General features: G+C 48.2%; 2 protein-coding genes across 2 annotated transcripts in view; one reads left to right on the top strand and one right to left on the bottom strand.

Annotated features, from left to right (window-relative positions):
* Window positions 1-3,049: 3,049 nt before the first annotated feature.
* LOC309811943 (rabankyrin-5-like) lies at window positions 3,050-7,302 on the bottom strand (the record flags this gene model as incomplete). The annotated part of the gene is made up of 3 exons (XM_082635310.1): window positions 7,268-7,302; window positions 5,318-6,594; window positions 3,050-3,055 (listed from the first exon to the last, which is right to left on the bottom strand). The coding sequence occupies exons 2-3, from the start codon at window positions 6,416-6,418 to the stop codon at window positions 3,050-3,052; spliced, it is 1,107 nt and encodes a 368-aa protein (XP_082491436.1). The 5' UTR covers window positions 6,419-6,594; window positions 7,268-7,302.
* An 8,438-nt stretch (window positions 7,303-15,740) lies between these two features.
* Window positions 15,741-16,162, top strand: part of GALNT6 (polypeptide N-acetylgalactosaminyltransferase 6) — a 36,148-nt gene continuing 35,726 nt past the window's right edge. The window contains exon 1 of the mRNA XM_082636787.1: window positions 15,741-16,160. The gene's annotated coding sequence lies outside the window, so the exon portion shown is untranslated. The remainder of the gene's footprint in view (window positions 16,161-16,162) is intronic.

The raw sequence follows: 16,162 nt of genomic DNA, 5'->3' as shown, positions 1-16,162 counted from the left end.
ATGGAAAAGAATCTGAAATATATATATATACATATATATTAAAATGTATATATATAGTACTGAATCACTTTGCTGTACCGCTGAAACATTATAAATCAACTATACTTCAGTTAAAAAAAAAGTGATGTGTACACACACAGAAGAATATTACGTAGTCATAAAAAAGAAGGAAACTTCCAGTCAAGATGAATAAGTTCTGGGGATCTAATGTACAGTTGGTGACTATAGTTAAAAATATTGCACTATATACTTGAAAGTTATGTGATGTAATGGATTACCTTACTGTGGTAATCATTTCACAATATACATATGTATCAAATCATCATGTCGTATACCTTAAACTTACACAATGTTATATGTCAATATAATAATATATCTCAATAAATCTGGGAAAATGTATATTCAAAACTAATTCTTTAGAGAAAAAAAAAAGATAAACCATCAGCTAACCAAATCATAGTGTGGGGAGGGGCAGGTAAGTGAAAAAAGCATAAGTGTGAAAAATAAGAGATGATATAAATAACCTCACTGATGCAAAGAAAATGTACTCAATTCTGTGTAAGTAACTGAAAAACTCAATTAAATGGCAAATGCTCTATAAAAAGAAAGATTGTTAGAAAAGATAGAAAATCCAAACCATGGATGGGGGAAGGAAAGACAAGAAAGTTTCAAAGAAATACCCTCCATTAAAAAAGATGAATAGGACTTCCCTGGTGGCGCAGTGGTTAAGAATCCGCCTGCCAATGCAGGGGACATGGGTTCAAGCCCTGGTCCGAGAAGATCCCACATGCTGTGGAGCAACTAAGCCCATGTGCCACAACTACTGAGCCTGCGCTCTAGAGCCCACAAGCCACAACTACTGAAGCCCGCGCACCTAGAGCCCATGCTCCGCAACAAAGAGAAGCCACCGTAATGAGAAGCCTGCACACCGCACGAAGAATAGCCCCCGCTCACCACAGCTAGAGAAAGCCTGCACAGCAACAAAGACCCAACTCAGCCAAAATTAAATAAATAAATAAATTTATTTTTTAAAAGATAAAAAGATGAATAAATTCAAGCGCAGATGCATTTGTGGGTGACTCTGACTGGAACAATCAAAGCCAGTACCATTCTTAACAGGGAAACAATAGAAGTATTCCCAGTAAAGTCAGAAACTATTTAAAGATGACCACAGTCACCAGTATTAATGGATAGGGAGGGAATTAACCAACAGAACTTGATGACAGAAAAAAATAAAATAGATAAATGATCAGAGAGGAATAGACTAAATTATATCATTGTAAACCTGGAAAACCTAAGGGAGTCAACTGAAAACTATTGCAAACAAGAGGCATCAGAAAAGTGGCTGGGTGCAAGATTATTATGCAAAAATCAATAGCTTCCCTATAACACAGAGCACAACTGATTAGGTAATGAATGAGAGAAAAGATTCCCATTACAGCCATAGCGAAGAGATGAAGAGATCAAGCAGAAAAGTAACATGCAAGAATATGAAAACTATTACTGAGTGGCACAAACGAAGTCTTGAGTAAATTGAAAGGCACACGCTGCATCTGGTAGGAAAAACTCAATTTCATTAAAGCTGTTAATCCTCTTCTTATTCATCTATAAATTACAGGACATCACAGTAAAATTACCAACAGGGTTTAGTTTTTTAATGGGCAAACAAAAATATCTAGGAAAACTCTGGGAAAAAACAAACAAACCTGGGTCTCTAGTTAGATCCCTTTTCACTCCTTACCTGTTCTGGAAGGAAAACGCTCTGGAGTGAGTATTACACTGGGGGCCTCTTTCCCTGAAGAATGGCTGTGAAAGAGCCCCCAAACGGCTCCCTTGACAGGGACTCAACTCTACAACCTCCTCCAGACCCAGCATCATTGCGGTGTGGCAGAGCCCCAGCTCCCTGGAGCCCACACGTTCCTGTAGCCACAACTGCAGGCAGCCTTGGGTCTGCAAGCAAAAAAATGTAAACACTGTGTTCCCGGGCTGTCACCCCGAGCTGCACTTCAGAGCCCTGAGAGCGGCCAGACTTTCCTTACCATCTGCAAGCTCTGCCGTGTGCCTGCGAGATGCTGCTATGGATTAAATTATGCCTCCACCCAACCAACAGCAACAAAAAGATATGTTGAAGTCCTAACCCCCGGGACCTCAGAATGTGACTTTATTTGGAAATAGGTGATCACTGCAGGTTGAATTGATTAAGATGAGGTTACACTGGAGTAGAGGAGGTCCCTAATCCAATATGACGGATGTCCTTATAAAGTGGCAGCCACGTGAAGACACAGAGAGACACAGGGAGAACACCACGTGAAGACGGAGGATTGGAGCGACGTGTCTCCAGTCCAGGGAATGACAAAGATGGACGGCAAACCACCAGAAGCTAGGAAGAGTCAAGGAAGGGTTCCCCTACAGGTTTTAGAGGGAGCATGACCCTGCAGATTTCTCCAGAATTGTAGGACGATAAATTTCTGTTTTAAGCCACCCAGTTTGTGGTACTTTGTCATAGCAGTCATAAGAAACAAATACAGACGTCTACAATTAGAATCTGTGCACTCCACACCACTAGGGCAGGAGGCTGCTTACCCGCTGGAAGTGGCCTAGTGGAAAAACCAAAAGAGTTTTGTTTTGTTTTGTTTTGTTTGCGGTACGCGGGCCTCTCACTGCCTTGGCCTCTCCCGTTGAGGAGCACAGGCTCCGGACGCACAGGCTCAGCTGCCATGGTTCACAGGTCTAGCTGCTCCAGGGCATGTGGGATTTTCCCGGACCGGGGTACGAACCTGTGTCCCCTGCATGGGCAGGTGGACTCTCAACCACTGCGCCACCAGGGAAGCCCCAAAAGAGTTTTAAACAGGGAATTCTGACCAGTCCAGCCAGGAGTGCAAGAATGACACACTCTCAGGGCAAGACATCGCTGCAGCACCCTCGTCCTTTCACATGCCTCCAACTTTGCCCTGAGGACCAGGTGGCTGGGGCTGGTTCCTCCTCATTAACTTTGGCCCCCTTCTGCAACAAGCCTGCCTACCCCGCACCCCTCTAGCTCTGCTGCTACTCAACACTAGTGAGAGAGAATGGAGCCTCAGAGGGCCCCAGGCTAAGCTTCTGGATCTGCTCTGGCAGGCCAAGGGACCTAGAGCACTAAATCCTGGGGACAAGCTGGGAAATGTTATTTGCACTCCAAATTCTGGGGGCCACCCAGGTCACACGTATGCTCCTCCCTCTATTTGTGTCTCCCCCACTTGCCCACCTGGCAAACTTCTACTCATTCTTCGCAAACCAGGTCACCTCGCCTCTTCCTCCAGCAGGGAAGTTAATCATTCCCTCCTTTGTGCCATCCTGGACCTCCTGCATATGTCCCTGTATTACAGTATGGCTCTTATCTCATTCTAGAAGGTTTATGCAGTAGACTGCTATCTCCTCACAGATAGGGCCTGAGTTTTCATCTCTGATCGCCTAGTGCCTACCACTTCACCCCACGACAGCGATGCTTTACGGCTTCCACGGAGCTTCCACGTGCATTAACCATTCCAACTGTGGATAGAATGTTAGGACGTTCTTGCTTACGCCAGGACAGACTTGCCCTCCTGGGATAATTTGATTTGTAGCTGGTGATCTCTCTCATTCAACAAAGAGCTCCCTGAGAGAGAAATGCTAGTTCTTTGCCCTCCTCCGGTCCTAACCCCATTTACACAAAAGTCGCCTTCAGTAAATGCAACTTCAGCTGTTGCTGTCCCTACACTTCCTACATTCAAGGAAGCACCCTGATAACCCCATTAGGTCTTTCTGGTGCTTTCTGACCCATGTATCTTCAGGGAAACAGGCAGTCCAATTTGTTTAATGCTATATGATCTGCTGCACCCACACCACATTTTATGGTCTTAATTCCATTTATTATAGACATTGTGATATGGCTCTGTTTTTCTGAAAAACAGGTCACCTCTTACTCTAGTTATTTAGCCATCTGCCCTCTCCTAGCCGACAAGGGTGGGGACGTTTTACATCTCTATTCTCGTAATGGATAATAGTGCCTCCTGGAATAAGAATAAAAAGCTTAATAATGTTCATAGCCTTTGACCCAGCAAGTTCCACTTCTAGCAGGTAACCCTAGGAAAATGGCCAAAGATTTGCACAAAGGAAGGTTACAGAGCCACTCTTTATATGCAACAGGGAAGACCTCACTAGGGAACTCGGTACAATCTCTCCAAAGCAAACATGGGGGACATGGTTGGCCACAGAACATCAACAGGCCTGAACCTAATGTAGTAGTGGAGTGGAGAAATGGTGAACTCTCTGCTCAACCAGCACTAACAGGGTCTGAGGCACACCATGTCCTGAGGGGCTTAGGGATAGGCCAGACCCTGCAACAGCCTCTTGCCTCTCTAGACTTGGGGACGTCTCCCAAGCAGAAGCCCTCCAGTTCCCTGGTCTCCCAGCTATCTTCAAGTCCTACCTGGGAAATTGTCTGGTTCAAGCATATCTCACAGGTTAAAGCCTAAAAGGATGGGTGGTCCATCCCTCCCAATCTGTAAGTGCCCCCCATACCCTGCCACACTATGAGTTACCACTCAACTCTCTCTGCTCCTTGGAGAGTCAGAAGTGTCCTTTCCTAAGTTTTTCTTAGGAGTTTCTCTCTGCTTTCTCTCTGCCAGGCCTGGTTTTAAATGAACATAGATAGCCCTTTTACCTCTCTCCTATAGCAGTAGGTTAATTCAGTGCATCATATTGTTTATTGGTCAGATTCTTTGGGTTGCAAGTAACAAAAACACACTCAAACAAATTTCAACCAAAAAAAGAAAGGAAGGAAGAGAGGGGGAAAAGGAACAGAGGGAGGAAGGGAGAGACAGTAAAGGAAAGGAAAAAATGGAAAAGAAAAGGAGAAAAAGAGAAAGTGGAAGAAGGGAGAAATCTAGAATAAACGACTTCAGGTATAGCAGGATCCAGGAGTACAAAATATAACATTAGGGTCCTCTCGTGCTTTACCTTTATTCTTTGCTTTCTCAGTGTTGTCTTCATGCTCAGGCTGACTCTCCTTCCTCATGTAATAGCAAAGATGGCCATTAGCTGCTCTGAACTTACATCACCTTCCCAGCTAATGATTCCATCAGTGGTCACGTGGGGAAGGGGATCAGAGGTGTGGGGCTGGGGGGAGGGGGTCATCTTTTTTGCTAGTTGCAGGAAATATCTCAGGAAAGGCTCTGAGTAGCCTGGCTTGGGTAATGTGTTGAACCCTAAACTAATCACGGTGGCCAGAGGATCTTTGCACATACGTATGATATACATATACATAAATATACATATTTATATTAATTTCTGAGCCTGCTTGGAATGCAAGGTGCAAAGGGGTCAACTGGGAAGCATCCTGGACTCTGGAATTCACGTTAGCCTGGACACTGATCAGGAACAGCACACTTTCGATATCAGAGTTCTGAACTGCCACGTGAAGAAAATTCCAGCCCTTGCTATCCACCCGCTCAGCAGCCCTGGACTCTCGTTTCAGGATGGCCTCGGCCGCCTTGTTGTTCTTGTAGGTCATGGCACAGGCAAAGGGGGTCAGGCCCTGCCTGTCTTGGACATGCAGGTGGATGTCAGGGTGGGAAATCAGCAGCTGAATGATGATGCCATGTTGGCTGCTGATGGCCACATGGACAGGCGCTCTTCCTTCTGCAGCCTGTGCATTTACAGTGGCACCAAACTCCAGAAGACACTGTATCGTCTCTTCCAGCCCCCAGGAGGCTGCCAAATGCAAGGGGGTCTGCCCATCTCTGGCCTCTTCCTCTCCTTCTCCATTAGCACCACATTGTCTGGGGCTATTCACATCGCAGCCACTGCGAATAAGAAAGCAGGCGATGGACCCGTTGTTTTCATCAATGGCTCTGTGCAGCAGTGTCTGAAGGCACCCACTAGGTCCTGGGCCCCAGCACGTGGCATCACAACCACGTCTGACCAGAGTGGATGCGATGTCCTCCAGATTATTTGCCAGCGCGAGCCCCAGTGGTGGGTTCCCCTCCTCATCTGGCACAGATGTGTCAGCTCCTCGGGTGCATACGGCATCCACGACAAGGGGAAGCTGATTTCTGATGGCCAGCTGAAGAGCCGTCTCCCCATCCTGAGTCCTGACGTTTATGTCCGCCTGGTGCTCCAGGAGAAAGAGCACGCTCTTGCTGTCCTGCCGCTGCATGGCCACGTGCAGCAAGGTCTGCCCGTCTGACATGGTGTCGTTGATGCAAGCCCCGGAGCCGAGCAGCTGGACTGCGGTTGTGTGCATGCCAGTCCATAATGCCAGGCCCAGCACAGTTTGGTCTCGGGAATCCTTGAGGCTGAAGTCTGGGATAATTTGCAGGTTGTTGGTGGCATGAAGAGCATTAGCTTTTTGCTCCAGGATGACAGACACCACATCTGGATGATTGTAGGCAATCGTCATGTGCAGTGGTGTCTGCAGGTAGACGCTGCTGTCCACTGAGCTGGGCAAGGATGCAGGCTCCTTTGGTGAAGGCAGGGCCTCCTCTGTCTGTAGGTCCACCCTTGGTACTGGGGAGTGAGGTGCACCTCATCTGAACTCCATGGACTAAGAATCAAAGGTGGTTCCCTGAAGACATGCTAGACAAAGAAGAAAGAAGGTCCTTTACACTTGACTGGTCCTGTCCCAGTCTCCGTCTGTCCCCGTACATAGTCAAGCTCCCCAGTCTCTCCTGCATTTGGTCAGGAGTCAGCCTCACAGACTGACAAGTTCATGCTCAGTAGGCAGTCCAGGTCTTAAGCAGTCATCAGTCTCCTCCATGCCGCTCCTGACATCAGATCTGGGTCTACTCTTACAGCAAACAGCAACAGTGGCTAAGCAGGCAGATTCCTAGAGTTTGCCCCTGAGTCTGGTTTCACCCTGAATGAAGCCCCTTCCCTTGCCTCTGAGGCAGAGATCACTGAGGCAGGCTCTGGACAGAGATGGGAACTCCAAAGACCGCTCTGGGCGGCTGTGCAGCTTGCACCCGGCTCATGCTTCGCTTGCCAAGCCATGCCCTGACACAGGTCTGCACCTGCCCAGAGGAAGGGGGGCCTGCTCACAACTCATAAGGCTCTTTACGGACTAACAGCTGCCTGCCTGCAGCACAGGGACAGATAAGGGGAGACAGACTGCCCCAAGGCTGATCCAGGAAGAATTTCAAGGCTTGGAGTTTAGACCTGGGTCACCTGGCTTGAGTAACAGAATGATTGCCTTATGAGGTATTTTTGTTGTTTCTGGGTGTGCTGTGCCTGGGGTACAAAGGCAGCCAACCTGCAGTTCTGCACTCCTCCATTTTGGCAGACGTCTTCCTGCCCGCTGGCTGCCAACGTCACCAAACTCTGAGGGATGCTTCTCTGGGAACTGACACAAGAGGCCATGGGGAGCAGCAACCAGCCACCTGGATGTACCCTGGTCTCATTTCTAACCCTTACACTGCTTTCAGCTCCTTGGGGAATAAACCAAAACAAAAGAACTGTGAGCAGGATCCAAGTGGTCATTCTTGCCCAGCCTCAAACCCAGACCAAACTCCACAGTCAGCCAAGCTCATCAACAAGCTGTGTGGCTCCTGCCCAAACGCTGAAAACAAGCAAGTGAGGCTTTCTGGAGGAGTTATGGGCACATACCAGGAAAGCCATTTATAATATTCTGAGCACATTACAAGTGATTTACATACATTATCTCATCAAATTCCACAACAGACCCACCTCAATATCTTCTTTTTAACAAGAGAAAACTGAAGTTGAACAATTTGCCCACGATTACAGAACTGCCAGCTAACTGAGGGACCCCATGCTGTCACTCTCCAAGTCTTTCCTTTGCTTGGGGGGAGTTCTATCAGGGCTTCCCACGCCATATACTGAGATGTGCCTCCCCCATAGCACCTGACTGTGGGGTAACCCTGTGAAGAATGGGCGAAGTGGGCTTCCCTGGTGGCGCAGTGGTTGAGAGTCCGCCTGCTGATGCAGGGGACAAGGGTTCGTGCCCCGGTCCGGGAGGATCCCACATGCTGCGGAGCGGCTGGGCCCGTGAGCCATGGCCGCTGGACCGGCGCGTCCAGAGCCTGTGTTCCGCAACGGGAGAGGTCATAAGAGTGAGAGGCCCACGTACAGCAAAAAAAAAAAAAAAGAATGGGAGAGGTGACCTGGCACCTCCAGAACGTTCCCTGGGCTCCTACTCTCTGGTCCCAAAGGCAAAAAGGGCATGAGTCCCGGCTCCAGTGTTTCCCTCCTCTGAGAGGTCTCAGAGGAGCTGCTCACGTGGGCAGCAGGCTAAGGCTCCCATTCAGACATGGCTTCCTTGCGATGGGAGATAAAAGATGAGGGTCATATCAGCTCTGAGGTTCTATGACTCCCCAGGTAGGATTGTTTCCACTGTTGTGCTCCAGGTTCTGTAGAAAATTCTAGTTTTTGTACACTCAAAGCAAAATCTGAATGTCCTTAGAGGAGGTCTGGGTCCCTTTGGACTGGTGCCCCCTATCCTTCCCTTGGCTCCAGAACAGCCCACTGAGTTATCTCACATAACAGATACCAGGATAGGATGGACCCCATGAGCAGCATAAGCTCCAGCTCAGTGGTGTCAGTGGTGGGGACTTCTCTGGTGGTCCAGTGGCTAAGACTGCGCTCCAATGCAGAGGGCCCAGGTTCGATCCCTAGTCAGGGAACTAGATCCCACATGCCACAACTAAGAGTTCGCATGCCAAAACTAAAGATCCGCATATCGCAACTAAAGATCCTACATGTAGCAATGAAGATCCTGCACGTGGCAATGAAGATCTCACACGTGGCAACAAACATCCCACGTGCCGCAACTAAGACCCAGCGCAGCCAAATAAATAAACATTTAAAAAAAAAAAAACAGTGTCAGTGGTGGCCCAGGTTCTGTCATCCCTTTGCTCCACCTTGTCACTGTGTGGGCTTTGTTCTCAGATAGGTTTTTAAGAGGCTGTCTTATTCTTGCATCTGTTTCATTCAAAGGAATGGAAAGCTTTCCCGCAGGCCCCCAGGAGACACACTTCTTTGCCCATCACTGGCAAGGAGATCACCATATTGAGCTAATGGCCAAGGGACCAAAAATGCCAGGAGGTCAAATACCCTGACCACTACTGCCTTCAAATTCAGCACCTGGGCTTCCCTGGTGGCACAGTGGTTAAGAATCCGCCTGCCAACGCAGGGGACACGGGTTCGATCCCTGGTCCGGGAAGATCCCACATGCCGTGGAGCAACTAAGCCCGTGCGCCACAGCTACTGAGCCTGCGCTTTAGAGCCCGCGAGCCACAACTACTGAGGCCCGCGCGCCTAGAGCCCGTGCTCCGCAACAAGACAAGCCCCGGCAACGAGAAGCCCACGCACTGCAACAAAGATCCAATGCAGCCAAAAATAAATAAATAAAATTAATTAATTAAAAAAAAAAATTCAGCACCTGTGGGCTCCTCAGGGTACTGAACGCCAGGACAGGATAACACATTACAGAGCCCATCAGGGTCCTAAGTCTGTCTCCAGCTCCCCACAGTGGGGCTTCTCCTTCTATTCGCGAGGCATCCTTGTTTTGTACCTGGTAAGTCACTTGGTAGTTTGGCAAGCCTGGTATAGTTTTCCGTAAACCTCATGTAACAGCTGAACCCCATGATATCTTAAGTCTTGATAATTAATAAGTGGAGCCAATTATCTTTTCAAAGTTTAAGCTCATCCCTCGTTATGACAATATAATGCTGTCCCATCTTACTGCGGTCTGGAGGACTGCACTTACATCAAGGCACCGCCTCAGGTCTGTCTTTTCCTGGTAGTGTAAGATATAAAGGAGTTCATTCATGCTCCTCTGAGGTCCTGTTGAAAAAAATTATGTGATATAAATAAACTAGATAATCCACATCCCCAGTCATCTTTTCCATAGAGTGGATAAAGGGATCAGAGATGTCCTGGGGCATCCCTTCAAATTGATAAAATTCCATGAGTAAGAATGCGGGTTTTTCCCTCACCAACTATAGGTGTTTCTTAGTACCACTCCTCACCAAATACCACCAACTCCCTGTCTGGAAGTGGGTCCCCTCTGTGAGAAGACCTGTACACATTCCCTTGTGCTGGACTGTTTTTTCCCACTACTACATGGGGGGTGGGCTGAGGTTGTAGGTCTTGCTGATAATTAGCAGCTCTTTAAAGAGCTATAAATCCATGATTTCAAACAATAAAATCTATCTTAATCTGCTCTCAGCAAACATAACTCACATTCCATTCGTGGGGAAAGAAAAGGTTATTGTAGCTTAGGGCTTCCCCTTCAGTCTCTCCTCCTGGTCACTGGCTGTTTAGAAATCCCCAAGATCAAAGCCCTCTGGATCTATGCAGATTCAGGTCAAATGAACCCGAGAGAAGGCAGAGGAACAGTACCTGGCTCTGTGTGGCCTCTGCCCACTCTACCCACCACACCTGTGGGGAAGGACCACTCTGTACTTACATGCTGCCTTTGGAGAGTGCCAACTTTTTTTTTTTTTTTTGAGAGTGCCAACATTTTTTAAAGGCTGGATTTAAAATCAGACAGAGCCAAGATTCAACCCAGGTCTCACTCCAAAACCGTTTTCACTTTGCCAAAATCCTATGCTGTTGATAGGCCTGTCTACCTAGAAAACCCAAGAGAGTCCACCGGAAATCCATCAGAGCCACAAAGAGAGCTCAGTAAGTTAATTGCTTTTAAAATAACTTTAACCACTTCAGACAATATAATGAAAAAAGTTACTATTTAAGGTACTTGCTAAAATCAGGGTGACTCCTTATCTGGGCTATGTTTCTAGAAAGAATCAAAAGAAACTGGTAACAGTGGCTGCTTCTGGGGAGGAAAACTAGGTGACCAGGGATAGGAGTAGTTCACTATACTTATGCACTTTTGATCATTGTGCCATATGCACGTTACCTATTGAAAATAAATAAAAAAGATTCCATGGGAATTAAGAAGCAGTGAGGCAAAAACTTCAGGACACTAAGGGGACATTAAAAATCAGGACATTAGACCTGCCATTGAGTTATTCCATCACCTCTCCTTTACTTTCAATCTGAAACAATATTAAACAACACTCCAGTGCCATCATATATAGTTCAACCTTCTGTAAGGAAATGTATTGTCTGTTCAAATATCTAAGAAGATAGGAAGCTCCTCTCTTATTTTTTAGGGATAGGTAACAGAGGTTTTGCAGTTAGCCGGGGGAGAGTTTGCTCTGGTGGAGAGTTTATTCTTCTATTTTTGTCAGGTTGAGATACAATTACCTTTGTTTCAGAAGGTTCAATGTGCATATCTTTTTTTAAAAAAGTTATTAAACAATAATATATCATCATTTTCAGCAGAAAGAGTTCTCATAGCAAAATCTTGCAAGCATGTAGATGTTCTTCACAAATATTAAATTTCTCTTTTTTAAAAAGTACACACAGATCCTGGGTATCTTGAGTACTTTTAAGAAGAAAATCATGTGTAATTTAAGTAGAAGTGTCCTTAGTCATAATGTGCCTATCTCACGTTTCCCAAGAGAGTAAACAATTATTCATTGTATGATATAAGGAGGCTTCAGTTATATAAAAAAAAAATGGGGGAATTACCTAGTGGTCCAGTGGTTAGCACTCCGTACTTTCACTGATGAGGGGCTGGGTTCGATCCCTGGTTGGGGAACTAAGGTCCCGCAAACCGTGCAGCGAGGCCAAAAAAAAATTAATAGAAAAAAACCATGGACATGGGGTCCAGATTTTTTCTTTTACCTCAGGCTCCAATATGGCTCAGCAGAGCACTACTCTTTGTTTTAAATTGTTCATATTTTGTTCATCATAGATATCTTTTGCACTAATTTTGATGTTTTTAAATATTACATTGTATACTACTTGATTACTGAGTTTTTGGTGCCCCCTTCAATTTTTTGTTGTTGTTGTTGCGGTACGCAGGCCTCTCACTGTTGTGGCCTCTCCCGTTGTGGAGCACAGGCTCCGGACGCGCAGGCTCAGTGGCCATGGCTCACGGGCCCAGCCGCTCCACGGCATGTGGGATCCTCCCGGACCGGGGCACGAACCCGTATCCCCTGCATCGGCAGGCGGACTCCCAACCACTGCACCACCAGGGAAGCCCCGCCCCTTCAATTTTAAACCCAAAGCACTTGCCTTGCTTTAGAGCCCTGGCTCTGCCCTGTCATAATCCTTTTTACATTTATCAACCTCCCTTCCTAGGTTAAGGGTGTCCTGAGGAGAAGGAAGTAGATTGTTTACTTTTGTGTCTCTGGTCCTACTCAATACCTAGCACAGAGCTAAAGCATGGTGGGCTAACATGGCATTGTTGAAGGTAGGAAGGGAAGAAGGACAACAGCTAGTGATAACGACTGACATCCTAACATTTATTGAGTGCTTATTGTATACCAGGCACTGGGTTAAACATTTTACTTATTTAATGTAACGACTCAACAGTAAAAATAATATTATACCTTTTTACGGATGAGGAAGTTGAGGCCCGCAGAGCAGAGTGAACTGTGATGCATGAGTGATTACGGCAGAACTTGGAACAGCTCTGCTTGGGTGCCTAAAACATTTCTCGCTTTGATGGCTTCTCTTCAGAGCATGGGAATGAGATGAGAAAGAGGAAGGGGAAAATAGGGGGAGAAAAGAGATAAACAGATGTAACAGAAGACCTGAACTATCCCATTTTCACATTAGTTATCTGCTCCACCTGCACAACCACCCCTAAGGCGTCATTAGTCCTTACAGATAAGAAACTGAGACTAAAGAAGTTCAAGGGACACGTTAGGTTCCTTCCGCTGGTCAGGCACCCGCAGAGGGTGGGGGAGGGGTACAGTCTGGGGTAGGGTGGGTGGGCCTGCCCTCCCTCCTGCTCGTGGCAGCTTCTCTGTCCGACTTTCCCTCCCAAGTGAAGCCAGCACCTCCTCCTGGTGGGCAGGTCTCCTTCATTCTGCCCCACCCGGAGGTGGGCATCCCCTCGCCAGGGACCGCAGGCATAAGAGAGAGACTCAATAAAGGCCAAGGCCGATGTCAATAGCCTCCCAGAGCTGTTCTTGTCTCGCTCACTTCCACCGATCTGCTCCCCACCACACTTCCTGCCTTAGGGGGGGGAAACCCCCTGAAGTACACTGCTGTGAAAAGCGAAACTTCAGAACACCCAAAAACAGAAACTAAAATGGCCAAGAAATAAGAATAAGATTCTGAGAAAAGAAAAAAAAGAAAGAAATTCACAGGACTTCTTGAGGAGTGGGGAATCCAAGCCTGTCCTGCAGAAGAGTTTAATGATGGAAAGTTTCGGACATGAGTAGGCACAGATGATTTCCAGAGAGGAGTGAATGAAATGTATCTTTCACTGTATACCTTTTGCTAGTGCTTCAATTTTTTTTTAACCAGGTGCCTTTATAACGTTTTCAATTAAAGAAAACTTTTTTCAAGTGGCCTGCCATGCAGTCATTCTGTGTGGCTCCCCTCCAGTCTTTCCTGCGAGGACAGAACAGCTCAGTCATGGGACTTCCCTGGTGGTGCAGTGGTTAAGAATCCACCTGCCAGGGGCTTCCCTGGTGGCGCAGTGGTTGAGAGTCCGCCTGCCGATGCAGGGGACACGGGTTCGTGCCCTGGTCCAGGAAGATCCCACATGCCATGGAGCAGCTGGACCCGTGAGCCGTGGCCGCTGAGCCTGCACGTCCAGAGCCTGTGCTCCGCAACAGGAGAGGCCACAACAGTGAGAGGACCGCATACCACAAAAAAAAATTAATTAATTAATTAATTTTAAAAAAAGAATAATTCAGGGGACACGGGTTCGAGCCCTGGTCCAGGAAGATCCCACATGCTGCGGAACAACTAAGCCCGTGCGCCACAACTACTGAGCCTGCGTGTTACAGCTACTGAAGCCCGCGTGCCTAGAGCCCATGCTCCACAACAAAGACAAGCCACCACAATGAGAAGCCCATGCACCACAACCAAGAGTGGCCCCTGCTCACCGCAACTAGAGAAAGCCTGTGCGCAGCAACAAGGACCCAACGCAGCCAACAATTAATTGATTTTTTAAAAAAAGAACAGCTCAGTCAGTGTGGTCACACATCCTGTGGACTACATGCGCCTCCAAATCAGGCAGCTCATTGTTCTGAGGACTCAAAGTCATGTTTAAAATCAGAGTCAGCTAAAGTAAAACTGAATGAGTAATCTGCTTCCAGAATGTGGAACACACAACACAGACCAATGCTGCTTCCTTGGGCATCAGCCTCTCAGGGACTCCAGGATGGGGTTAGCAGTCATGACTCTGTCCTGGGGAAGAACTGAGGCTGTGAGTCCAGACAAGCCCATCACCCTCAGGGCAGGCTGGGTCCTGACTAAGGCTCAAGGGTCAGATCAGGATCAAGAGGAAGGGTGGTGCAAAGACTACAGGGTGAGACGGGCACAGGAGTGTCGAGCCCCCGGAAAGAGAGAAATGAAGGGTAGCATCCCACAGTCTTCAACAGGAAATGCCCTTATTCTGAGAAAAATAGCTGTGGAATCAGGCAAGTGACAAGGGTGGCAGCTGGAGCAGTGGGAATGAGAATGAACCCTGAGGGTCTGTAAAAGAACTAGAACGGATGATCAAGGCAAACTCTGTAGAAAGTCTCTGTTTAGGAATTTAAACCCCAGACAGAGTCTCTAATGTGAAAGGAAGGGAGTTGGGGGGGTGGGGGTGGGATTACTCAGCTGCTTGGTGTTACGGGAGGAGATAGGTGACCAGGCTGAGAGTGAGTGGATGCCTCCATTTTCTACCCCTTTGGGAATGTCCATCCTTCACCTGCTTCCTGATCTAGTGTGGCTAGGCAAGATCTTCTTCTCCATGCTCCACTGGCCTCCTCTGTCCAGAATCCATCACTGGAATAACTCTGGCCTCCTTCTGAACAGCTCAATTCTACCCTGGGGTCCCAGATTAGAAAACAAGGTTACTTCTCTCCATCCAACTGTTAATCCCCAGTAGCTTCCCCTGCCCTTCCCAGTTCATGTCACAACTGCCTTCTTGCTCAGATCTACCCACCCATGCCCCAGCTCCCAGGTCTTACAGACTTAGAAACACAAACTCGTTTAACTATCAAAACAGAAGAAAAACAGAATTGGTGGTCGAACTTTCTACGCCAGAAAATTTCCAAATTATCGGCTATTTGGAGTGGTCCTTCTCTACTACTGAGACAAGGACCCCAAAGATTACATCACAGAACCTTAGAGCTGGATTGAACCGGTGAGCAGCCTGAGGGGGATGATTCAGAGCGTGGGTTTAGGAACTGAACTTACTTATTTGGATTCTGCCTCTACTCGTTCAGTGGTTCTCAAAGTTGAGCATGCACCAGAATCACCCGGAGGGCTTTTAAAGATAAAATTGCTGGGCCCCATCCCCAGAGTTTCGGATTATTTAGGTCTGGGGTGGGGCCCAAGAATCTGCACTTCTAACAAATTATCCGATGACGCTGACGCTGCTGGTCAAGGAAACACACTTTTGAGCAGCACTTGCTAGCTGTGTGATCAGCCACCTCCCATGTATATTCCGGACAATAATCGTAGATTTTGCTAGGGCTGGGATTTACCTGAGACCTGGCACATGAAGGCTTTAGCATTGTTCGTGGCACACAGCAAATTGCCTGCTCTCACTGTTGGATGGAGGGGAGGAGTCATTTGCTAAGGACCACCCCGGCGATGAGACGCAAACCTAGGACGGAGCCCAGGGGCGCCTCTCTGCCCCGCTCTGAGCGCTCCGGCAGCGCAGCCCCTGAGCCCGCGCGTCACACGCTGCGGTTCCATAAACAAGCTGCTTCCGCCGCCGACGGCTCGGCTAACGCCTGTCGTCTTTGGGGTGGCTAGGACCCTCCAATCTTCACTGGCGCTGAGAACCTGGCCACGGAGACTGCCCTCCGGGGTTTGCTGAGATCAGGAGAAGCTGGAGCAGCCGGGCTCCCAGCAGCGGCGGCGGCGGGCTGGGTGCATAAGACCGGGGGCGACCTCGGAGCAGCCGGGCGTTCCGCGGCGCGCTGCAGTGCTCGGGGGCGCGGCGGATGGCCGCCTGCACCTGGCCCGGGAGAGGCGGGGTGGACGCGCCCCAGCGGCAGTGCAGGGCCCGCCCCGGCCCCGCCCTCCAGGACTTCCCGTCGGGAAACCCGCGACCTGCACGGCCGCGCGGCTGTGCCTCTGCCTGGGCGCGACAGGT

Source organism: Mesoplodon mirus (assembly GCF_964341445.2).
Source record: "Mesoplodon mirus genome assembly, chromosome: 11".
In the NCBI taxonomy this organism is placed as follows: Eukaryota; Metazoa; Chordata; class Mammalia; order Artiodactyla; family Ziphiidae; genus Mesoplodon; species Mesoplodon mirus.
The sequence above is the reverse complement of the archived record's forward strand: the minus strand, read 5'-3'. Positions and strand labels throughout refer to the sequence as shown.